Below are 27556 nucleotides of genomic sequence, written 5' to 3'. Positions count from 1 at the left end.
TGGGACCCTTGAATTAGACTAAGATTTAGTTTACCTCACGTTTTTCTTTCATTATTATAATCTGAATTATTGTCATTGTACATATTTGATGACTGTTATTAAATTAGTATTTGGTATATTTCATTTGCTTGTGTCCATGTTTCTATTGTGGGTCGAGTACAACCAGTGTGCCTCCATCCTTTACTGACATTTTTTTCCCACATGCACATTCATCCCCGAGTCTCGGCTGTGGGCCTCCAAGGGAGAACTGTTTGGCCATCCATCCAGGAAGGGGCTAAATCCCTGAACACGACAATGTACAATTAGAATGAGAGTACGTTTATAAAGTACTAGACGAACCATGAACCCATTTGGGTTCCCGTTGCGACAGCGTTTGACAAAAAAAACATTTCAAAAAGAGAAGAAAAAAAAAAGCATAGCTCCAGCGAACAGTACCGCTGAGGTTGTTTGCATTGATCAAATTCTCCCGAAGAGTACTTGACTGAATCGGGAATTGATTTTTTAATAATTTTTTCGTTGCCGATTTTAACGAAACTTGATACAACACACCGCAGGAGAATGGTGAATAAGGTGGCCCGAAAATTCATGCGTCACCGTGTACCGTTTTGGCTGTATTTCAGGAACATACATACATACAAGATGAGGGTTTTAGTGATATACCAGACGACCCGTGAACCCGTTGGGTTCCCGTTGTGACAGCGGTTGATGAAAAAAATTCATTTCAACAACAAAAAAGATAGCTCCAGCAAACTATACCGCTGAGGTTGTTTGCATTGATCAATTCTCCCGAAGGAGTACTTGACTGAATCGGGAATTGATTTTTAAATTATTTTTTCATTGCGCAATTTGAACGAAACTGCACACCGCAGGCAAATGGTAAGTCAGGTGGCCCTAAAATTATTGCGCTATCGTGTACGTTTTGGCTGTATTTCGGAAACAAACATACATACATACAAGATGAGAGTTTTAGTAATATAGAGATATATAGATGTACAATTAGAATGTGAGTACATCTATAAAGTCTGTACAATTAGAATGTGAGTATGTCTCCAAAAGTATGTACAATTAGAACGTGAGTACATCAACAAAATTTGTACAATTAGAATACAAGTCAATCTATAAAGTATGTACAATTAAAATGTGAGTACCTCTGTAAAGTATGTACAATTAGAAGGTGAGTACATCCATAAAGTATGTACAATCAGACTGTGAGTACATCGATAAAGTATGTACAATTAGAATGTGAGTACATCGACAAAGTAAGTACAATTATAACGTGAGTAAATCTACAAAGTATGTACAATTAGAACGTGTGTACATCAAAAGTGCGCACAATTGGAACGTGAGTACATCTATAATGTACGTACAATTAGAATACGAGTACATCCACAAAAGTATGTGCAATTAAAATGTGATTACATCGATAAAGTATGTGCAATAAAAATGTGATTACATCCATAAAGGATGTCTAATAAGAATACGAGTTTGTCAATAAAGTATGTACAATTAGAATGTGAGTACATCCACAAAAGTACGTACAATTAAAATGTCAGTACATCTGTAATGTATGTACAATAATAATGCGAGTACATATCTAAGGTATGTACAATTAGAATGTGAGTACATCAGCAAAGTATGTACAATTAGAATGGGAGTCCATCTTTAAAGTATGTACAATAATAATGCGAGTACATCGATAAAGCATGGACAATTATAATGTGAAGTATGTATGTACAATCTATAAAGTATGAACAATGAGAACGTGAGAACATCTATAAAATATGTACAATTGGAATATGAGTACATCAACAAAGTATGCACAATTAGAATGTGAGTACGTCTACAAAAGTATGTACAACTAGAGGGGGAGCACTCAGTAGAGTGCAAAACCTCCGCCGCCAATACTGCTGGGTCACTTAAGTGAACCTAATATCCTATTCATTGAAGGTCAAAACGGATCAGACTCTACTCAACCAGGATTGAATAAACTAAACTAGATTGACGCGCATGTAGAAATGCCCAAAAAATAAAATCGAAATTTTTTTTTTAAAAAGGTGCAAAATTTCTAAGTTTTTTTTTCTCTAACAATTTTTTTGGGGGGTTGGAAATCACTTAAAACATGCAGAAATGCAAAAAAAAAAAAATTCAAATATTTTTTCAAAATGACCGTCATAGTGGCCATATTGGACTTGTGACCAAGTCCAAAGTCCAATGGCATGATCCTTTAACCATACCTAATCGCCCCACCAAGTTTCGTCGAAATCCGTCCAGGAGTTTTTCAGTAATACTGTTCACAAACAAACAAACAAACAGACAGGGGTGAAAACAGTAACCTCCGTCCATCTTCGATGGCGGAGGTTAATTAGAACGTGAGTCCATCGATAAAGTATGTACAATTAGAATGTGAGTACGTCTACAAAAGTATGTACAATTAGAATGCGATTATGTCTGTAAAGTATGTGCAATTACAACGTGAGTCCATCGATAAATATGTACAAATGTGAGTACGTCTCCAAAGTATGTACGATTGGAATGTGAGTACATCGATAAAGTATGTACAACTAGAATGTGAGGACATCGATAAAGTATGTACAATTAGACTGAGTTCATCTCTAAAGTATGCACAATTAGAATGTGAGTACATCTGGAAGGTATGTACGATTAGAACGTGAGTTCGTCTATAAAGTATGTACAATTAGAATGTGAGTACGCCTATAAAGTATGTTCAATTGGAATGTGAGTCCGTTGATAAAGTAAGTACAATTAGAACGTGAATACATCTATAAAGTATGTGCAATTAGAATGTGAGTACATCTATGAAGTAGGTACAATTAGAATGTGAGTAAGTCGAAAAAGTATGTATAATTAGACTGTGAGTACATCCATAAAGTATGTACAATTGGAATGTTAGTACTTCGATAAAGAATGTACAAATATAATGTGAGTACATCTGCAAAATGTGTACAATTAAAATGTGAGTACATTTATAAAGTATGTACAATGCGAATGTGAGTACATCTATGAAGTATGTATAATTTGACTGAGTTCGTCTATAAAGTATGCACATTTAAAATGTGAGTACATCTGAAAGGTATGTACAATTAGAATGCGAGTTCGTCCATAAAGTATGTACAATTGGAATGTGAGTACATCTGTAAGGTACGTACAATTAGAACGCGAGTTCGTCTCTAAAGTATGCACAATCGGAATGCGAGTACGTCAATAATGTATGTACAATTAGAATGCGAGTACGTCCATAAAGTATGTATCATCTATAAAGTTCATCTATAAAGTGTGTACAATTAAAATGTGAGTCCATCGATAAAGTCAGTAGAATTACAACGTGAGTACATCTGTAAAGTATGTACAATTAGAATACGAGTACGTCTATAAAAGTATGTATAATTAGACTGTGAGTATGTCCATAAATAATGTACAATTAGAATGTGAGTACAACGAAAAGCATGTACAATTAGAATACGAGTACGTCGATAAAGTATGTACAATTAGAATGTGAGGACATCGATACAGTATGTACAATTGGAATGCGAGGACATCGATAAAGTATGTACAATTGGAATGTGAGTACATCGAAAAGCATGTACAATTAGAATACGAGTACGTCCATAAAGTATGTACAATTAGAATGTGAATACGTCTATAAAGCATGTGCAATTGGAATGTGAGTACATCGATAAAGTATGTATAATTAGACTGTGAGTACATCCATAAAGTATGTACAATTGGAATGTTAGTACTTCGATAAAGAATGTACAAACATAATGTGAGTACATCTGCAAAGTGTGTACAATTAAAATGTGAGTACATTTATAAAGTATGTACAATTAGAATGTGAGTACATCTATAAAGTATGTACAATTAGACCGAGTTCGTCTAAAAGTATGCACAATTAAAATGTGAGTACATCTGTAAGGTATGTACAATTAGAACGCGAGTTCGTCTCTAAAGTATGCACAATTAAAATGTGAGTACATCTGTAAGGTATGTACAATTAGAACGCGATTTCGTCTCTAAAGTATGCACAATCGGAATGCGAGTACGTCAATAATGTATGTACAATTAGAATGCGAGTACGTCCATAAAGTATGTACAATTAGAATGTGAGTACATCTATAAAGTATGTACAATTAGAATGTGAGTACATTTATAAAGTATGTACAATTAGAACGTGAGTACATCTCTAAAGTATGTACAATTAGAATATGAGTACGTCTATAAAGTATGTATAATTAGACTGTGAGTATGTCCATAAATAATGTACAATTAGAATGCGAGTACATCGAAAAGCATGTACAATTAGAATACGAGTACGTCGATTAAGTATGTACAATTAGAATGTGAGGACATCGAAAAGCATGTACAATTAGAATACGAGTACGTCGATTAAGTATGTACAATTGAAATGCGAGGACATCGATAAAGTATGTAAAATTGGAATGTGAGTACATTTATAAAGTATGTACAATTAGAATGTGAGTAAATCTATAAAGTAAGTACAATTAGAATGTGAGTACATTTATAAAGTATGTACAATTAGAACGTGAGTACATCTCTAAAGTATGTACAATTAGAATATGAGTACGTCTATAAAGTATGTATAATTAGACTGTGAGTATGTCCATAAATAATGTACAATTAGAATGCGAGTACATCGAAAAGCATGCACAATTAGAATACCAGTATGTCGATAAAGTATGTACAATTAGAATGTGAATACGTCTATAAAGCATGTGCAATTGGAATGCGAGTACATCGATAAAGTATGTACAAGTAGAATGTGAGGATATCGATAAAGTATGTACAATTAGAATTTGAGGATATCGATAAAGTATGTACAATTAGAATGTGAGTACATATATAAAGTATGGACAATTAGAATGTGAGTACATCTATAAAGTACGTACAATTATAATGTGAGTACATCAATAAAGTATGGACAATTAGAATGTGAGTATGTCTATAAAGTATGTACAATTAGAACGCGAGTATGAGTATGTATAATCAGAATGTGAGTATATTTATAAAGTATGTGCAATTATAATGTGAGTACATCTATAAAATATGTCGAATTAGAATGTCAGTACGTCGATAAAGTACGTACAATTAGAACATTAGTACATCTATATAGTATGCACAATTAGAATGTGAGTACGTCTATAAAGTATGTACAATTAGAACATAAGTACATCTATAAAGTATGTACAATTAGAATGTGAGTACATATATAAAGTATGGACAATTAGAATGTGAGTACATCTATAAAGTACGTACAATTATAATGTGAGTACATCAATAAAGTATGGACAATTAGAATGTGAGTATGTCTATAAAGTATGTACAATTAGAACGCGAGTATGAGTATGTATAATCAGAATCTGAGTATATTTATAAAGTATGTGCAATTATAATGTGAGTACATCTATAAAATATGTCGAATTAGAATGTCAGTACGTCGATAAAGTACGTACAATTAGAACATTAGTACATCTATATAGTATGTACAATTAGAATGTGAGTACGTCTATAAAGTATGTACAATTAGAACATAAGTACATCTATAAAGTATGTACAATTAGAATGTGAGTACGTCTGCAAAGTATATACAATTAGAATGTGAGTACGTCTGTAAAGTATGTACAATTAGAATGTGAGTACGTCAATAAGGTATGTACAATTAAAATGTGAGTACGTCTATAACGTATGTACAATTGGAATGCGAGTACGTCTATAACGTATGTACAATTGGAATGTGAGTAGGTCTATAATGTACGTACAATTAGAATGTGAGTACGTCTATAAAGTACGTACAATTAGATGTGAGTACATCTGTAAAGTATGTACAATAAGAATACGAGTACGTCTGTAAAGTATGTACAATTAGAATGTGAGTACGTCAATAACGTATGTACAATTAGAATGTGAGAACGTCTATAACGTACGTACAATTAGAATGTGTGTACGTATTTAACATACGTACAATTAGAATGTGAGTACGTCGATAAAGTATGTACAATTAGAATGCGAGTCCGTCTATAAAGTATATACAATTAGAATGTGAGTACGTCTGTAAAGTATGTGCAATTAGAATGCGAGTACATCAATAACGTATGTACAATTAGAATGTGAGAACATCTATAACGTGCGTACAATTAGAATGTGAGTACGTCTATAACGTACGTACAATTAGAATGTGAGTACTTGTATAACGTACGTACAATTAGAATGTGAGTACGTCTATAACGCACATACAATTAGAATGTGAGTATATTTATAAAGTATGTGCAATTATAATGTGAGTAGGTCTATAAAGTATGTCCAATTAGAATGTCAGTACGTCGATAAAGTACGTACAATTAGAACGTTAGTACATCTATAAAGTATGTACAATTAGAATGTGAGTACGTCTATAAAGTATGTACAATTAGAACATAAGTACATTTATAAAGTATGTACAATTACAATGTGAATACGTCTGTAAAGTATGTACAATTAGAATGTGAATACGTCTGTAAAGTATGTACAATTAGAATTAGGTTCGGAGCGAGACGATTCCGCAGCTTGGAACCATCTTGCCGGAAGTGGAGTGGAGCCACTTCCAGCCATCACGGCCGGGGCCAATCACAGCGTCCAATTCAGGTGACAACACATCGATTCGGGATGGCGCACTCACCCTGCACCGCAGGGTTGAGAAAAGGTGGATCGCAAAGCCGTCCGTCTGCCCCTCCCCCTCCAACTCAAATTCTCCACCCACCCTTCTTCACCGACCAGCTGGCTTTTGACTCCGCCACTCTCCTCCAGCTGGCATTCGACTCCGCGGTTCTCGCCCATTCGCCGTTTGACCCCGCCTCTCCACCCCTCGCTTTTGACTTCGCCTCTCTCCACCCACCCGCTTTTGACTCCGGCTCTCTCCACCCACCCGCTTTTGACTCCGCCTCTCTCCACCCACCCGCTTTTGACTCCGCCTCTCTCCACCCACCCGCTTTTGACTCCGGCTCTCTCCACCCACCCGCTTTTGACTCCGCCTCTCTCCACCCACCCGTTTTTTTTGTATACCTTGTCAAGGCTCGTGTGAGAGCTAACACACAACACACATCAAGGGGGCATGAGACAAGAGGGGTGGGAGTGGGAGGGACAAAACAGTGGGGAACAGACACATTAGGAGATCTGTGGAAGGGAGAGGGATGGGACGGGGAACATGGGGAATAGAAGATGGACATTACAGGGACTTTCAGGAAGGAAAGCACGGAATTTGAAGGAAGTGGGCTTTTGACTCCGCCTCTCTCCACCCACCCGCTTTTGACTCCGCCTCTCTCCACCCACCCGCTTTTGACTCCGCCTCTCTCCACCCACCCGCTTTTGACTCCGGCTCTCTCCACCCACCCGCTTTTGACTCCGGCTCTCTCCACCCACCCGCTTTTGACTCCGGCTCTCTCCACCCACCCGCTTTTGACTCCGGCTCTCTCCACCCACCCGCTTTGACTCCGGCTCTCTCCACCCACCCGCTTTTGACTCCGGCTCTCTCCACCCACCCGCTTTTGACTCCGGCTCTCTCCACCCACCCGCTTTTGACTCCGGCTCTCTCCACCCACCCGCTTTTGACTCCGGCTCTCTCCACCCACCCGCTTTTGACTCCGGCTCTCTCCACCCACCCGCTTTTGACTCCGGCTCTCTCCACCCACCCGCTTTTGACTCCGGCTCTCTCCACCCACCCGCTTTTGACTCCGGCTCTCTCCACCCACCCGCTTTGACTCCGGCTCTCTCCACCCACCCGCTTTGACTCCGGCTCTCTCCACCCACCCGCTTTTGACTCCGGCTCTCTCCACCCACCCGCTTTGACTCCGGCTCTCTCCACCCACCCGCTTTTGACTCCGGCTCTCTCCACCCACCCGCTTTTGACTCCGGCTCTCTCCACCCACCCGCTTTTGACTCCGCCTCTCACCACCCACCCGCTTTTGACTCCGCCTCTCACCACCCACCCGTTTTTGACTCCGCCTCTCTCCACCCACCGCTTTTGACTCCGCCTCTCTCCATCCACCCAATTTTGACTCCGCCTCTCTCCACCCACCCGCTTTTGACTCCACCTCTCTCCACCCACTCGCTTTTGACTCCACCTCTATCCACCCACTCGCTGCTGGCTCCACCCAAGTTCCTCCCTTCACGCCTGACGGTCGCGTCTCATTCTCTGGATGAACGCTAGCTACACGAAGTGCCACAAAGCAAGAGACGACGCGCCAGCTGTCAGGGAGGTGTCGCCCAGCACAGCATCCCCCCGAAATGTACTGGTGGCACAGTCCGGCAATCGTGCAAGGTATTGAGAGACCGTTAACCTCCTCGTCTCCTCTCCTTTTTCTCTTCATCGGTGTGTGTGTGTGTGTGTGTGTGTGTGTGTGTGTGTGTGTGTGTGTGTGTGTGTGTGTGTGTGTGTGTGTGTGTGTGTGTGTGTGTGTGTGTGTGTGTGTGTGTGTGTGTGTGTGTGTGTGTGTGTGTGTGTGTGTGTGTCATGGCGCCTGTCCTCGCTTAAGTTAAGATTGCAGAATTACATTGGGATAGCTCTGCTCTGTGGCTGCTTTTGTAAGTTGCTTGTATTATTACCGCCCCTCTCACATGTCTTCCTATCCCTGCTCACACACAACAATAAAAGCTATATTCACTGAACCCACATATCTTTCTTCACCAGCCTGTTAATAAATTAATTGTAGAAATGTTCCCAGCTCGTTTTTGTCTTTTCTTTCATTGATCCAGCATGGTCCCAATCCTAACCTCGCCGGGACTTTATTCCCAACGATCCGTTCCTTGAAGCCGCTACGTCCTTGGCAGTGTCGCTCGGCTGCATCTGATGCAGTAAAGTGATCCGGTTCGGACAAGGCGTACCAAAAGCATGTCCCCGGTAATTAGATCACGTGGTTATTTTTAGATAACCGAATTCACGAGAGGGAGGACCCGAAGGCACATGGTTGAGTTATTGGCGTTCACGGTCGGTTTGCGACCCGCCGCGTCGCAGAATTATCCGTGTGCGATGCCCTGCGATTCCGAGGAGTCTAGTGGGAACCCGAGATAGCTTCCCCCCCCCCCCCCCGGTAGTCTTCTCACCCGACCCCAGGCCCACAGCTGTATCTTCATTGGGTGGTGTATATTGGACCCCTGCCACAATCACTGAAAAGAAAACAGGCAATACCTCGTTTGACTTGAATTAAAATGTACCTGTTTCCTCAAACGGTACCTTTGTTTATAGACCTCTGATGTACCAGCGCATGTTCTATTATTACATAATCAGAGCAATGTAGATTGAAAAAGATGGCGGATGTTTGGACGGCGAGAGGGAAAGAAGTGGCTTTGCTAATGGGCGGTGCTTGTGACACTGGGGAGAGAGGGGAAAGCGTGGCCTGTAGAATGGGCGACGCGAACCCATACATCCACCCACCCACAGACACAAACTCAGCTTTATATATCAGATATAAGAATATATGCTAGTATAAAAGTCCATCAAAAATGACAGGGTAGAATTCTTTTATTTGAACTATTCAGACTGAAAGATATGATGTTTCACAGCAAGAAAAGTATTATTTTATAACACCACACGTAGAAATGTTAGCCTAATTTGTATATTTTCTGGGACGTTTCGTTTTGACGGTACAGCCTCATGAGGATTGAGGATGCTAAAGTCTGAAGCCTCGGCCTCGCATCAAGTGTGCTTTTATCTTCTTTATTTATTACACATCCCACGGACGTAAATGAACTCGTTTTACTCTGCGCATGTGACCATCATGTGCACCGAATTTCACCTCCCTCTGCCTTGTCTTTATTGTTATTTTTAAACGCTTCTGTACACTGCCCTTGAGGCCCGGCTGCAAGTCACACACATTTCCAACAGAAGAGACGTAATTACTGTTTTATGAAAAATATTTTTCGAGTTTTTGTTTTATCCTGCAAAATAGACTGAAGTGAACACAGTCGTGTTAAAAGATTGGCCTTTGAAACCCCTCTTAAATCGTCCTTGTGAAGGGGGACAGACAAATACACAAATGCACATGGTGTTTTATGCTTGTAGATATACACCATACATTTACATCCATAACCAGGAAAAAAAAATAAAAATAATTATGAGAACATGTCACCTAGAGATTTTTTTTTTCGTTACTGAATGCAAAAACAGCCAAAGTCTTGGCATTGACAAGGATACAAGGAGAACTTCTTCATTGCAATGAAAAATCCAGTGGATTGGTGAAATGAGATTTCAAGTTTCCGTATTTTTTGGTATATAAACAATGGCGGAGTATTAACCACACTCATGTTTTTCACTCTCAATAAATAAATAAATAAAAACTTTTCCGGTGTATTAACCTCACCAATGTTTTTCACCCTCAAAACAAGAAATTAATCTATTGATCATTTTATTTTCTGATCTAGATCTAAATATGTTTGGACATCAACTTTGTACGGAACAAAGTGACTGAGGTATCAACATGCTTACTCCCATGTCCGCTTAATTTTGTCTAAGTGTTATTCTCATTTTCAAGCAGTTGAAGAGGAGAGGATACCAAGAATTTTTTTATACTATAAAGAGGATTTTTTTTTTGTTCTGAGAAAAAGGAAGACAAGGGATCCATACTTGTATCATACACATTTCTTGTGGATTTGTGGTCCTGGAAATAGTCCAGAAGTATTAAGTCAAATTTGAGTCAAACCCTGAACAAATATATAACAAGCTGAAACTTTCAGGATATGTTCAGAAAACTGTCAGGAATAACATACTAAAAGTCCCCAAGAATGCCGCTTGGGGCTTTTGAGAAATTCAAGATGGCGTCCAAGATGGCGGCCGGCTTGAGATTTTCTCATATTTCAAGCTGAAATCATCATAGAATTAAAAATAATGGGTCAAAACATATATTTTAAGTTACAAAGAATCAATTACTATGGCTATTTTTAAGATAAAATCAACTTATTACATATTAAATATGGCTGACATGCACAATACAATGTTTTCTTTTCAGAGCAGGAGATGGAGTCATGCATCATTTGTAAAGACTTATGCATCAAGGATTTTGTGCAAGTTGGACCCAAAGGAAGGACAACTCTAGTAGCTGCAAGCCTTGAGAGACAGGATGGTCTTCATGAACTTCTACAGATACAGGAGTCACTGACACTTCACATTGCCTGTAGAAAAGCCAACACCCGGGAATCATCCATCAGATCTGAGACGAGAAAGTCTGAGAAATCAGCAGCAGATGAGGAATTTGAACAACCCACCCTGCGGTCCAGAACTCCTTTGTTTGACATCACTACACACTGCCTTTTCTGCTCTGAAGTACTGATTACTCGCAGCAGACTTGAAACCAAACGCAGAAAGTTAACAAGCAATGAAGAGACAATAGAGTTCAAGAACAATGTGTTGAAAAGGGCAGCAGAGAGGGGTGAAGAGTGGGGAGAGGCGGTTACCAAAAGAATAGAAGAAAACATTGATTTTGTTGCCGCAGAGGCAAAATACCATCGTGCCTGTGCCCAGGAATTTCTTTCTAACCCACAAAAGTTGAAACCTGTTGTCAAACCAGTTGATGTTCAAAGGATTTCAGCTTTCAATGAGCTATGTGCATATATAGAAGACAATGACGAATGTCAATATGCAGTTTCTGACCTCATGGAGCACATGGAAACATTCTTGAATGGTGAGGAAGGCTATTCTCTCAAGTACTTCAAACAGAAACTGAAAGAGCGATACAAAGATGATATCATTATAACAAGCCTCTGGGGAAAATCCAGCATAATCAGTGTCCGTGAATCTGCTCACCGGATACTTCGTGAGAGGTAGGTGGCAGATCAAGCAGCTGACAAAGCTTGTGAAAATGAAAGAATAATTGAAATGGCAGCTTCAATTATTCGTGAAAAGATTCGTTTGTCAGTGTATGATCTCGGTGAATATCCAACCTTAGAAGAAACTGAAAATGGTTCCTCTATGATTCCTGAGTCTCTGAAGCTCTTCTTGCACAAGTTGTTGGATCCAAAAGGCAAAAAATGCTGCTGCAGTGAGTCGGCGATGCACTGCCATTGCCCATTCTGTCATTTCTGCCTGCAGACCAAGGTCTTTCATTTCACCAGTGCTACTTGCCAGAGCAGTGTACACTGTACATACATCACAAGTATTCCTCTCGCGAGCTGACAGACATCCTCAGTTGCATCAGTTTTGCAGATGACTACAAGGAGGTCCAGCGATTTGAATACATGCCTCATATCCGCTGGTGAGCCCTCCTATGGCCTCAATGGTTTCACCCAGTGTGTATTTGATAATGCAGATTTCAATGTTGCTACACGAACTGGGCACAACACTTTCCATGCCATGGGTGGCATAGCTTGTGTAACACCACCCGGAACAGTAGAAAAATCTCCTGTCAAGCGCACAATGCAACTACCCGCAGCTGAAGCAGTTGGCACTTTTGGGCACATAGCCATCAAGACATACAGCAAACCTGCAGTTCCTGCTTTGCAGTCAGTTACAGTAGAGCCTCTGCAGATCTCCGACACTCACAGACTGCAAGCATCAGCTCTTGATTCCATTTGGATGCTTGGGTACATGTTGAACTTAACACCATGTCTGCCTTGGAGTGGCTTCATGAAAACTGTTCTGAAAAGTTATGAATTCCAAACCTCCAGAATGGAGACTCTCCCATTCATCAATCTGGAACTAAGCAACCCCAGCACTATCTACACTGCACTGTGCTTTGCACAGACACAAAGTGACAAGCACAACCTCAAGATCTGCCGAGTAACATTTGATCAGCCTCTGTATGAAAAGGCTTCTGAAATTGTTGCTGCCTCCAGAGACTTGGACAAAGTGGTGGTGCGACTTGGTAGCTTCCACCTGCTGATGTCCTACCGAGGCAACATTGGGAAGATCATGACAGGGAGCAGGTTGGAAAACCTGCAGGAACGAGTGTATGCCAAAGGTTCAGTGGTGCATATGCTCACAGGTCATGCCTTCTCTCGAGCAGTGCGTGCCCACATTCTGGCCTTGCTGGCCCTCATCTATGTACTGCTAGACAAATCAGACTGGGAGAGCCAACATACTAACAAGGAACATCTGGTCAGTCTGTACCAGGACACAGTGGACCAAGATGAAGATGCTGCTGAGATAGATGAAGATGAAAGTCTGCAAGAGTTTCAACAGTTTCTCACTCACCACTGAGATCAAGCTGCCACACAGAGCAGAACAGGGAAGTTATGGGTGCAGTACATCCACCAGGTGTTGCTCATGCTCAACTTCATCAGAGCTGAGAGGACTGGTAACTGGAAGCTTCATCTTCACTGTATGCAGGAGATGATCCCACATTTCCATGCAGCAGGTCATCTACCGTATGCCAAGTCTGGCAGACTGTACTTGCAGCAGATGAACTCCATTGCACAAGTCATGCCACCTGAGGAGTACACGTTGTTCTCTGCAAAGGGGTATTTCACCATCCGCCGAGCTAATGAGTTCTGGTCTGGCAACTTCTCCGACCAGACAATCGAGCAGTTCCTGATGAGGATGCTGAAAACCAGTGGAGGGATGACACATGGTAGAGGGATAACAGACAGCACCTTAACCAAATGGGTGCATGCACTGCCTCACTGTGTTCCTTTGTGCGATGCTTTGGAGAAGTTCACTGGTGTGCACACTGCTACCTCTGAACAACACAAAGATCTTCGTTCATCCACTCAGGCTACAGACAAGAAAGACTACGATGTCTTCCCCCAGTGGCTGCAAGCACATCCACCATTTGCAGGTTACCAGCCTGATCGCCTCGTGTCTATTTCCACTGGTGTTGTCGCTGACACATCTGTCAACTGTGACAATGCCGTGCAGATTGGTCAAGCTGCAGCATCTAAAATAACAGGGAAGCAGTTCACAGAGATCACCCTGCATCGCAGTGACAAAGTCAAGACTATGGGAGATAAGAACAGCATCAACATCAGGGGGCAAAACACAGAGGTGAATCCCACTCTTCTTCAACAGGATCACTTGTGTCCTCAAGACAAGTTCTGACATGAAGCAGTTCATGTCATACGAGCTGGCTCCTCAACCTCCATCCCTGTTCCATGATGGTGCCATGCATAAACCAACCAAGAGTGCCGGAGGTACTCTCCTCAAGTCATTTGCCCCTGTACAACCTAACATTCCAAACAACTGCCAGTTTGTCATAGATGGAGGCCATCTGTTGCAGTCAGTAGTCTGGCCACAGCCATCAACCTATGGAGGTGTGTGCCAGTGCTACATTGCCTACATCCTGAAGCACTATGGGGTTGGCACTATTACTATGTTCGATGGCTACAGAACCGTCTCCACCAAGGCAGCAGAGCAACTACGCAGGGCAAAGAAGTCAACATCCGGTGACATCCTATTTGACCAGAACATGCAAACCACTACTACTCAGGCAGCATTTCTGGCAAATAACCACAACAAGGAGCGTCTCATAGAGATGCTCAATGGCTTGCTGAATTAAGCAGGCATCCAGGTGAAGCAGGCGCAAGCTGATGCAGATGCCTTGATTGTGTCAACTGCTCTGTCTTTGGCAGCGCCTGGCAAACCGGTGGATGTTGTCGGAACTGACACTGATCTGCTGGTAATGCTGGTGACTCTAGCAACCACAAACATGGACCTGTACATGTCATGCTGCAAGAACCCCACAACACTCTACAGAGTTCACAACATTCAAGCAAGCATTGGTGACACAAGTAAATATCTGATGGTGCTACATGCCATAACTGGATTTGACACCGTGTCTGCTCTGTATCGCCAAGGGAAGCGCAAGGCATTCAATCTGGTGCATAACAATAAGGAGTATGACCTACTCAACACATTCATCAGCAAGTACAAGAAGCAGGTGAAAGCTTCCTCCTGAAGCTCTATGGTGCATCCAGTTGTGCATCACTGGACGTGTTCCGCTACATCGCCTACAACAAGGCAATCAGCAGAACGTCACTTTCCTCACCGTTCCAGTTGGCAACTTTGCCTCCAACAAGTGCTGCAGCCAAGCAACATTCCTTCAGAACATATCTCACTATTCAAGAATGGATGGGGAGGCCCTTGCAGCCAACAGCATGGGGATGGAAACTGGAGGACATCCTGATTCCAGTTGACACTGACCGTCCCATTGCTCCAGACACTCTGCTCAACATGATCTCTTGTGGCTGGAGAGCAGATGGCTGTGGAGTGTCATGTGGCTGCAGGAAGATGGGGGTGCACTGCTCTGCCCTGTGTGCAAAGTGCACTGGTCAAACCTGCAACAATGAAGCACCAATGCCTCCCCTTGATGGATGCTGAGGGAGAAACTGAAGAATCAACTCCTGTTTCTCCAGAAACTGATGATGAGGATGATGACTGAGGGTGAACATGTGTCATGTTGTAAATATGTTTCACAAGTTTTAACATTTGTAATTGTTTTGTAAATTGTTTTTTGTTAATTTTTTAAGGTTTCTATAGTATTACCACAGATATGGTGAAAATTGTTCATAGCCCAGGAGTAATAGGTTTAGACCTCCAGTGGGGAGAACAAGTATTTGATACACTGCCGATTTTGCAGGTTTCCTCACTTACAAAAAACGTAGAGGTCTGTAATTTTTATCATAGGTACACTTCAACCGTGAAAGATGGAATCTAAAACAAAATCCTGAAAATCACATTGTATGATTTTAAAATAATTAATTTGCATTTTATTGCATGAAATAAGTATTTGATGCATCAGAAAAACAGAACTTAATATTTGGTACAGAAACCTTTGTTTGCAATTACAGAGATCAGACGTTTCCTATAGTTCTTAACCAGGTTTGCACAGACTGCAGCAGGGATTTTGGCCCACTCCTCCATTCAGATCTTCTCCAGATCCTTCAGGTTTCGGGGCTGTCACTGGACAACACAGACTTTCAGCTCCCTCCAAAGATTTTCTATTGGGTTCAGGTCTGGAGACTGGCTAGGCCACTCCAGGACCTTGAGATGCTTCTTACGGAGCCACTCCTTAGTTGCCCTGGCTGTGTGTTTCGGGTCGTTGTCATGCTGGAAGACCCAGCCATGCCCCATCTTCAATGCTTTTGTTGAGGGAAGGAGGTTGTTGGCCAAGATCTCGCGATACATGGCCCCATCCATCCTCCCCTCAATACTGTGCAGTCGTCCTCTCTCCTTTGCAGAAAAGCATCCCCAAAGAATGATGTTTCCACCTCCATGCTTCACGGTTGGGATGGTGTTCTTGGGGTTGTACTCATCCTTCTTCTTCCTCCAAACACGGCGAGTGGAGTTTAAACCAAAAAGCTATTTTGGTCTCATCAGACCACATGCCCTTCTCCCATTCCTCCTCTGGATCATCCAGATGGTCATTGGCAAACTTCAGATGGGCCTGGACATGCGCTGGCTTGAGCAGAGAGACCTTGCGTGCGCTGCAGGATTTTAATCCATGACGGCGTAGTGTGTTACTTATGGTTTCTTTGATAGTGTGGTCCCAGCTCTCTTCAAGTCATTGACCAGGTCCTGCCATGTAGTTCTGGGCTGATCCCTCACCTTTCTCATGATCATTGAGGCTCCACGAGGTGAGATCTTGCATGGAGCCCCAGACCGAGGGAGATTGACTGTTATCTTGAACTTCTTCCATTTTCTAACAATTGCGCCAACAGTTGTTGCCTTCTCACCAAGCTGCTTGCCTATTGTCCTGTCGCCCATCCCAGCCTTGTGCAAGACTAAAATTTTGTCCCTGATGTCCTTAGACAGCTCTATGGTCTTGCCCATTGTGGAGAGGTTGGAGTCTGATTGATTGAGTGTGGACAGTTGTCTTTTATGCAGATAACGAGTTCAAACAGGCGCAGTTAATACAGGTAATGAGTGGAGAATGAGAGGGCTTCTTAAAGACAAAACTAACAGGTCTGTAAGAGCCGGAATTCTTATCAAATGTAGTTGGTCGGTGATCAAATACTTATTTCATGCAATAAAATGCAAATTAATTATTTAAAAATCATACAATGTGATTTTCCGGATTTTTGTTTTAGATTCAGTCTTTCACAGTTGAAGTGTACCTATGATAAAAATTACAGACCTCTACGTGCTTTGTAAGTGGGAAAACCTGCAAAATCGGCAGTGTATCAAATACTTGTTCTCCCCACTGTATGTATATAACTGCATAAGGATTTCATTAAATATTCAAAATATTGTTGAAATTGAATTCCCTGCCCGAAAAAACATATATTTAGACTCATTATTTGCATTTTCATGATGTTTTAAGCCTGAAATGTGAGAAAATCTCAAGCCGGCGGCCATCTTGGATGCCATGTTGAATTTCTCAAAAGCCCCAAGGGAGATTCTTGGGGACTTTTAGTATGTTATTCCTGACAGTTTTCTGAACATTTCCTGAAGGCTTCAGCTTGTTATAAATTTTTTCCGGGTATAAACCTATTACTCCTGGGCTAAAAGGGTCGTTTGGGTTTGATGAAGTTTTTGAGCTAAACCCGAGGAAATCCTCGTTAATGCTTTCCTCATCGAAGACGGCACGTAACTCCTTGTCCGAATAAGGGTAGAGCTAGTCCCCATCGCTGTCCATGTCGCCATCACCTTCATTTGCAGGCTCCTCCTCCCAAATTATGTTGTCCTCTGTGCTGTCCATGTTGTTGGAGATGCAGCATTTCAGAAATGCTCACTTGATGATGTCCGACAGTATCTCCTCCCACACCTTGACGATTCAGCCACAGATCATCGGAAGGTCAACATTTCTCATACTCCCACTCTTGGTGTCGGTCTTCTCCAAACTCATCCAGTCGGACCAGCAGCGACGTAACCCGTCCTTGAACGGCTTGTTGATCGACACATCGAGGGGCTGCGGGAGTGGTCATCCCACCTGGGATGATAACATCGACATCGATGTTGGCCCGACGGAGCAGCACTTTGGTGTCGTCGGTCTTGTAACAACTGAAAGCATCCAGGACTAGCAAGCTCCATCATTGGGAAAGACCGTCATCCAGCCTACAACTCCAGACCGTGCGCACCCAATTCTGGACCAGTCCCTCGTCTATCCACCCCTTCTGCTGCGCACGAACAATGATGCCACTGGAAACTTGTCTTTGGGCAGTGTCTTCCTCTTCTACAGGACATACTTGCCACCGTCTGCGGTGCAGGCGATCATGATGGTGAATCGGTCCTTCTCGTGACCAATAGTGTTGAGCAGCCCTCCTTGAAGGTCACGTGACCGCCCCAGCCTGTTCTCGGATGCACGTAAGTTTGTGCGCAAGCTTACTTCAGGTGGTGCTCCATTATTGGACTCAAGCTATTGTGAATAATTCTTCTTTTGATGTTAAGCCAGGTGTTATTATTATTATTATTTCGTGTTTAATGGCATTTTCAGAGCCGTGAGACTCAATATACGCCATGCACCGTCTCTCCATTTTTAAAATTTATTTAATTTCCACACACGGTTAATAAAAGGCAGTCCAAACTCTTCACCTAGACCGATTTTCAAAATTTAAACGGTGGAATTCAGGTTAACAGCAGTTCCGACTGCTCCAACACATGTTCATTTGGAATATAATTGAAACTCAGCAGTGATCGTTTTTAAGACTGATTTTTTTTTTTTGCGATACCCATGTATTAACTGCACGTCCAACTTTTACCTTTTTTTGCTGATAAAAAGAAGTGTGGTTTATACACCGGAAAATAAGGTATGTCATGTTGTCAGAATTAACAAGTTTTATAATAAAGAGAGTCACCAGCGTTGATCATGGTCCCTGTACCTGTGGAACCACTGACCTCCCTCGAACAAATTGAAATTCCCAAATAATGCGGTGCATGAGAGAAGTCCAGAAATTGGTTAAGAAAAACAAACCTCAAACAATAAGGATAATTGTCACATGAGAAAACACAAGAACATCCAAAAAAGGACATTCGTAAGGAAAAGTAAGGTGTCGGCACAAAAGACGTCAGCTCACCTGCCCTCATTGTCACGGCAGTTTGGACAAGCACATGCCACACGGCGGATGCGCTTTCCCGTCTCGGTCGTTTGGTCTCCACCAGCACCTGGCACAAGATCTTCCGAACCCAGCACAGCATGCCACTTTCCCTCGCCACTCTCCGTCTGTGCTGCTTGTGAGGTCAGAGGTAAGAAGGGGCATTTGGTAAGCCTTCCAGCTTCCACCATTAAGGATCATTGAGGAAGTTGAGTTTGTTGTGTATTGACCACTCTATGTCTGTCTGTCTGTCTGTCTGTGCAGGATGTCTCAAAGTTGTGGATGGATTTGGATAAAACTTGGTGGACAGGTTGGATGTGTGACCACAACAAAATGATTCGATTTTTGGTGAAGATCTGAATCCGGATCTGGATACGAGAATTATTGAATATTTAAAGCGATTCTCCACCAGAGCCAAAAACGATATAAAGCATATTTCAAACATGTATTGGGCCCGATATGTTCTCGTGGATCAGGCATTAGGTGGTGGAGGTATGCGCTCTACCGAGTGACCTTCCAGTTTATTAGTGCGGTCACTCACCGGCCAACCACAGGGCTTGCCAAGGCCCTGTTTGCCTATGCCTGAGAGCAATTTAAAGAGCGATTCACATTTGACTTGGACTTTTGTTTCCATTGTACTCATAACCAAGAATGCAAGTCATCACCATCATCGTCGTCGTCACCGTTTTATGGCCGTTTCCATGCTTGCATGTGTAAGCCTTGGTTCACCTTATGGCTGCTTTCCAGGCTGCACGATCCCTTGCTTACCCTCTTGTTCAGCCTTTAACTCCAAGATCATCTCTCAGCAACACATCCAATGTTTTCCTCGGACGGTCTCTTGCTCTCCTTCCATTCACATTCATATTTATACACTTCCTCACACAACTACCCAACCACATCCATTCCACATGTCCAAACCACCTCCACGTACCCCAACGCATAACCTCACGAACGCTTTCTAGACCTAACCTATCTCTTAATTCCACATTTGATTTCCTATCCTTCAACATCACATCACACATCCACATCACCATTCTCAAGTATAAAATAATATTGCATGACCTCGATGTAAAAACGAACATTTTTCAAGTCAATTCGATTTTGTTGTTTGTGTCTGCTTGTCTGTTTGTGTCTTTCTGTCTGTCACCTCCAGGTCACAATTTTAAACCAATCTTCACAAAACTTTTTTTAAACTTTAAATTTTAAACCGATCTGCACACCACATGGCAGAGTTTGTGATAAGGAATAACCCGATCATTTTTGAGGTCAAAAGGTCAACATAGACCAAAGATCAACAACTGAGGTGGTATTTCTAAAATCCTCAATTTTCATCCAATTGATGTGAAATTTCAAGAGGATTTATATTTCAGATCACTCAATTCAGCTTGCCAATTATTTTTGATCCACATAGGCCAAATTTCTAAAATTGTCAATTTTCATCTGATCCAATCAAAATTTGAAGAGTTGCATATTTGGTCATTGAATTCAACCACCAATTATTTTTGAGGTAAAATTTGTTTTCTGGAATTTGCAAGTATCGTGGTCTCTTATCTGCATGACGTCGTCGTCTTGTTTGTTTGTCCGCACAGAATTTTCATGTTTTTCTCCGCAACCGGTAGACGGATTTAGACAAAATTTTCAGCATTGGTGTGACTACTTGTGCAGAATGTTTTAATGATAAATATGACATCATAGGTCACGTGGTGTGGTAGCCATATTGGCAAAACAGAAAAGGTTTGGACCTGTGTATCGAAAACCGTAGCGAGGGAAAAAAAAAATTGAAACTTGGCACATAGCAAGCAGTACTCATGGGGAATGGGTGAAATTTTTTTTTTTATGATGTCATAGGTGCCTTTGTTATGATGTCATAATTGCATATGTAGAACGCTACATCTGACCAGTATGAAAATTGTTGAAGGACATCGAGGGATAAAATGGTCCACAAGTGTTTTTGATGACGTCATCTGTCACGTGATTCGGCAGCCATATTGTATTTTTTTTTTTTGAACTTTCAAAAATCTAATCTTCTTCTCCGAAATGACTGAACCAGTCATCACTGCCGGCATTTATAAATCGGCAGTTTTAATTATCTCTTATTAATTACGTAAAACCAGTACACAAATGTCACACAAAATACACTACAGAAAACTACACAAACACCACATAAACCAAGTCAAGACGAACAACGAACCAAAACAAGCCCAGGCAAACGACGAACCAAAACAAGCCCAGGCGAACGACGAACCAAAACAAGCCCAGACGAGCGACGAACCAAAACAAGCCCAGACGAGCGACGAACCAATACAAGCCCAGACGAACGACGAACCAAAACAAGCCCAGGCGAACGACGAACCAAAACAAGCCCAGGCGAACAACGAACCAAAACAAGCCCAGGCGAACAACGAACCAAAACAAGCCCAGGCGAACGACGAACCAAAACAAGCCCAGGCTAATGACGAACCAAAACAAGCCCAGACGAACGACAAACCAAAACAAGCCCAGACGAACGACAAACCAAAACAAGCCCATGCGAACGACGAACCAAAACAAGCCCAGGCGAACGACGAACCAAAACAAGCCCAGACGAACAACGAACAACGAACCAAAACAAGTCTCGATGAACAACGAAGGAAAACAAGTCCGGATGAACAACAAAGCAAAACAATAAGACGGTGTCATGCAGAGCACGATACTTGCAAAATGCAGAAAACAAATTTGACCTCAAAAATAATTGGTGGTTGAATTCATTGCCCTGAATCTGAAGTCAATCTGATGAAAATTGAGGATTCCAGAAATACCACCTTAATTGTTGACCTTGGGCCAAGGCTAACCTTTTGATTCATGTTGACCTCTAAAATAATTAATTGGTGATTGAATAAAATAAACAAATATGAAACTTCACTTTAAATTTTAAGTCAATGGGATGAACATTGAGGATTTCAGAAAAACCAAATAAGTTGTTGACCTTGGGCTTATGCTGGCCTTTTGGTCGATGGTGACCTCTAAAATAATTAGCTCGTTGAATTCTGTGACCTGAAATATAAAAACTCTTCAAATTTCAAGTCAATCGGATGAAAATTGAGGATTTTAGAAATACAACTTTGGTTGTTAACCTTGGGCCGATGTTGACCTTTTGACCTAAAAACAATAGGCTTCTTCTTTATGCCAAAGTCAACCATGTGGTGAAGTTTCATGAAAATCAGTTTAAAATTGGGACCTGTAGGCAACAGAAACAGACAGACAGACAGACAAGCAAACAGAATAACAAAATCGACTGACCAATACACGAGAATAATCTTCGATTTTGCAAGTAACAAGTCGAGATGAACAACGAAGCAAAACAAGTCGAGATGAACAACGAAGCAAAACAAGTCGAGATGAACAATGAAGCAAAACAAGTCGAGATGAACAACGAACAAAAACAAGTCTCAACGAACAACGAACAAAAATAAGTGTCGACAGAAAACGAACCAAAATAAGTCGAGATGAAAAATAAAACAAAACAGGTCCAGATGAACAATGAACCAAAACAACACAAGATGAACAACGAACCAAAACAACACAAAATGAACAACGAACAAAAACAAGTCTCAACGAACAACGAACGAAAACAAGTCTTGACGGACAACGAACGAAAACAAGTCTCGACGGACAACGAAACAAAACAAGTCTCGACGGACAACGAACCAAAACAAGTCTCGACGGACAACGAACCAAAACAAGTCTCGACGGACAACGAACCAAAACAAGTCTCGACGGACAACGAACCAAAACAAGTCTCGACGGACAACGAACCAAAACAAGTCTCGACGGACAACGAACCAAAACAAGTCTCGACGGACAACGAACCAAAACAAGTCTCGACGGACAACGAACCAAAACAAGTCTCGACGGACAACGAACCAAAACAAGTCTAGATGGACAATAAACCAAAACAAGTCGAGATGAACAACGAACCAAAACAAGTCGAGATGAACAAAAAACAAAAACAAGTCGAGATGAACAACGACCGAAAACAAGTCGAGATGAACAATCAACCAAAATAAGTCTCGATGAACAATGAACCAAAACAAGTCGAGATGAACAACGAACCAAAACAACACAAGATGAACAACGAACCAAAACAAGTCTCAACGAACAACGAACCAAAACAAGTGTCGACAAACAACGAACCAAAACAAGTCAAGATGAACAATAAACCAAAACAAGCCCAGACGAACAACGAACCAAAACAAGCCAAAATGAACAATGAACCAAAACAAGCCAAGATGAACAATTAACCAAAACAAGCCCAGATGAAAAACAAACCAAAATTAAAACTGGTAAACCAGTAATCCCGGGCTTCAAGGCGTGCCTCCATTTTAACAAATTTCAACACCATCACCCTGTCACATGATATGGGTTTTCCGAGTTAGAAAGTTAGTTCAAGTCTGCAATGGGGCCCAGCTACAGGGTCCCTCATGTTATATCAATGAAGGATTGAAAAACCCATTGCAATACATGATAGAGAAAGAAACTTCACATTGGACAAATCGAGGCTGGACAAATTTTCAAGTCCCCAAAAAAGTCCAATAACTCCACATTTGCATATTAATGTAAATGGCGAATTTGTAGAACGTTAAAATATCTTCCAGAATGTGTGGTCACTTTTTGTCTATCTTCTTTGGTTTTCATTTTACATGTCAAAAATGGGTGATTTTCAACTTTGGGGGGCTCTGGGGCCTCACTGGGGTAAAATACAGACATAGTGTAAACATATTTGGAATCCCCTCTTCAAGGCCTATCAGAATCTGTCATTAAATTTTTTCAACTCTCATTTGCATATTTGGCATATTTAATGAGGCGAATCGGCATCATTTTAATCATATAAATTATGTAACGATTTCAATGAAATTAACAACTTAACATTCCAATGGAACGTCGCAAATGTGTGCGAAAGTTGAGGCTGTCGTGTTACCCCTTCTGGAGAAGAAGATGTTTTTAGGTTTTGGAGAAAATCCAATATGGCCGCCATACCACGTGACCGACGTCATCAAAATTTTCAAAGTATAAACTTCAGGTGGAGAGTTATTAAATGTATAAGTTTCATTGAATTTCATCCAAGCGTTGTTTTTATTTTATGACATTTCAAAAATGGGTCATTTTCAACTTTGGGGGGCGCTGGGGGCTCACTGGGGTGAAGTCCAGACATGGTATAAACATATTTGGAGTCCTCTGTTAAGGAACTATCTAAATCTGTCATTATATTTTTTCAACTCTCATTTGCATATTTTGCATATTTAATGAGGTGAATCGGCATCATTTAAAATCACATAAATTAAATAACGATTTCGACCAAATTAACAAATTAACATTACCATGGAACTTAGCAAAGGTGTTCAAAAGATTGAGGCTGTCAAATTATCCCTTCTGGAGAAGAAGATGTTTTTAGGTTTTGGAGAAAATCCAATATGGCCGCCATACCACGTGACCGACGTCATCAAAATTTTCAAAGTATAATCTTCAGGTGGAGAGTTATGAAATGGATAAGTTTCATTGAATTATTTGTTAAGGCCCAGTCACACCTTGACGTTTTAGCCAGCAATGGCAACGTATTAAAATGTAAAACGCGGGATTACGTTGGACTTTTCATGTTTTTTTTCAAGATTCAGACGTATTTATAACGACTTGGTCTTATGCATAACGTATTAGTAACGGACACAGAACGTTTCGTTGTGTTATAGATAACTTATACCAACGAATGCTGAACCTGTTGTCAGCCTTCACAACCTATGCCCAACGATAGTCTAACTTAGGCATAAGCTCGCTGCACGTATCGCCGACGATGACGTGGCGTACGTTATAAAAAGGCTGCCGCACAACGATTCAAATGATAACCGCCGCAGAAATGGAAGTGTCAACATCGCAGTCACACCTTGGCGATCTTGCCAGCTTATGCCGACCTCTGAAAAATGCGTCTAAAACGCTGGCGCACGTCGAATACGGTATGGGTAAGTTTGGTATGCGTGAATAGAACGCTAAAGTACGCTATCATACGTCGTATTAAGTGGAGTACGTCTTGTAATTTTAAACATGTTGAAAATTTTACGACGTACTTGCCTTATGACACACGCTCCGTATGCGATGGGAATAAGTTGTACGCACAATATGCGATCGGTGACACACAGACACACGTTACTTGTAAGGTGCTCATAAGTCGAAACACATCAAGGTAATGGTTAGCGTCAGTGTTCCAGACTTCCTGGTTTTTTTTTGTTTTGTTTGTTTTTTGTTTTCTTCCTTCCTTCGGTATGATGGTGATTTTGACACTTCGATTTCTAGTGCGGTTATAATATAATATAATTAATAGGCTGCTGCTCAACGATTTAAATCATAACCTCACTGTACACTGAACACCGTCATACCGAAGAAAAAAAAAAAAAAACAGGAGTCTGGAACACTGACGCTAACCATTACCTTGATGTGTTTCGACTTTTGAGCACCTTACAAGTAACGTGTGTCGATGTGTGTCAACGATTGCATATCGTGCGTACAACTTATTCCCATCGCATACGGAGCGTGTGTCATACGGCAAGTACGTCGTAAAATTTTCAACATGTTTAAAATTACAAGACGTACTCCACTTAATACGACGTATGATAGTGTACTTTAGCGTTCTATTCACGCATACCAAACTTACCCATACCGTATTCGACGTGCGCCAGCGTTTTAGACGCATTTTTCAGAGGTCGGCATAAGCTGGCAAGATCGCCAAGGTGTGACTGCGATGTTGACACTTCCATTTCTGCGGCGGTTACCATTTGAATCGTTGTGCGGCAGCCTTTTTATAACCTACGCCACGTCATCGTCGGCGATACGTGCAGCGAGCTATGCCTAAGTAAGACTATCGTTGGACATAGGTTGTGAAGGCTGACAACAGGTTCAGCATTCGTTGGTATAAGTTATCTATAACACAACGAAACGTTCTGTGTCCGTTACTAATACATTATGCATAAGACCAAGTCGTTATAAATACGTCCGAATCTTGAAAAAAAACATGAAAAGTTCAACGTAATCCAGCGTTTTACATACATTTTAATACGTTGCCATTGCTGGCTAAAACGTCAAGGTGTGACTGGACCTTAACAAAAGTCCAGGCGAACAACGAACAATGGTCCAGGCAAACAACGAACAAGTGTCCAGGCGAACAACGAACAAGTGTCCAGGCGAACAACGAACAAGTGTCCAGGCGAACAACGAACAAAAGTCCAGGCGAACAACGAACAAAAGTCGCGGCGAACAACGAACAAAAGTCCAGACGAACAACAAACAAAAGTCCAGATGAACAACAAACAAAAGTCCAGACGAACAACGAACCAAAACAAGTCCAGACGACAAACGAACCAAAACAAGTCCAGACGACAAACGAGCCAAAACAAGTCCAGACGACAAACGAGCCAAAACAAGTCCAGACGACAAACAAACCAAAACAAGTCCAGAAGACCAACGAACCAAAATAAGCCAATGCGAACAACGAACCAAAACAAGCCCATGCGAACGACGAACCAAAACAAGCCAGGGCGAACGACGAACCAAAACAAAACAAGCCAGACGTACGACAAACCAAAACAAGTCCAGAGGAACGACGAACCAAAACAAGCCCAGGCGAACAACGAACCAAAACAAGCCCAGGCGAAAGAAGAACCAAAACAAGCCCAGGCGAACGACGAATCAAAACAAGCCCAGGCGAACGACGAATCAAAACAAGCCCAGGCGAACGACGAACCAAAACAAGCCCAGACGTACAAAGAAACAAAACAAACCCAGGCGAACAACGAACAAAAATAAGCCCAGGCGAACGACGAACCAAAACAAGCCCAGACGAACGACGAACGAAAACAAGCCCAGACGAACGACGAACGAAAACGAGCCCAGACAAACGACAAACGAAAGCGAGACCAGACGAACGACGAACCAAAAAAAGCCCAGGCGAACAACGAACAAAAACGAGCCCAGGCGAACAACGAACCAAAACGAGCCCAGGCGAACAAAGAACCAAAACAAGCCCAGGCGAACAACGAACCAAAACAAGCCCAGGCGAACAATGAACCAAAACAAGCCCAGACGAACGACGAACCAAAACAAGCCCAGGTGAACAACGAACCAAAAGAAGCCCAGGCGAACAACGAACGAAAACAAGCCCAGGCGAAAGACGAACCAAAACAAGTCCAGATGAACAATAAACCAAAACAAGTCTCAATGAGCAACGAACAAAAACAAGTCGAGATGAATAACGAACCAAAACAAGTCGAAATGAACAACGAACCAAAACAAGTCGAGATGAACAACGAACCAAAACAAGTCAAGATGAGCAACGAACGAAAACAAGTCGAAATGAACAACAAACCAAAACAAGTCGAGATGAACAACAAACCAAAACAAGTCCAGGTGAACAATTAACCAAAACAAGTCGAGATGAACAACAAACCATAACAAGTCTCGATGAACAACGAACCAAAACAAGTCGAGATGAACAATGAACCAAAAGAAGTCGAGATGAACAATGAACCAAAAGAAGTCGAGATGAACAACAAACCAAAACAAGTCCAGA

General features: G+C 41.6%; 1 protein-coding gene across 1 annotated transcript in view; it reads right to left on the bottom strand.

Moving 5' to 3' along the window:
• The window catches only part of LOC147031215 (uncharacterized), a 477388-nt gene extending 457967 nt beyond the window's left edge, over nucleotides 1–19421 (bottom strand). The window contains exon 1 of the mRNA XM_085876070.1: nucleotides 18949–19421. Within this exon, the coding sequence (XP_085732196.1) occupies nucleotides 18949–19157 (209 nt within the window). The 5' untranslated portion in view covers nucleotides 19158–19421. The remainder of the gene's footprint in view (nucleotides 1–18948) is intronic.
• Nucleotides 19422–27556: the final 8135 nt, after the last annotated feature.

This window comes from Eptatretus burgeri, chromosome 3 (assembly GCF_056783735.1).
Source record: "Eptatretus burgeri isolate ZD-2024b chromosome 3, Ebu_testis_v1, whole genome shotgun sequence".
NCBI classification, from domain to species: domain Eukaryota; kingdom Metazoa; phylum Chordata; class Myxini; order Myxiniformes; family Myxinidae; genus Eptatretus; species Eptatretus burgeri.
Note: the sequence above shows the minus strand (reverse complement) of the source record. Positions and strands in the feature narration are given on the sequence as shown.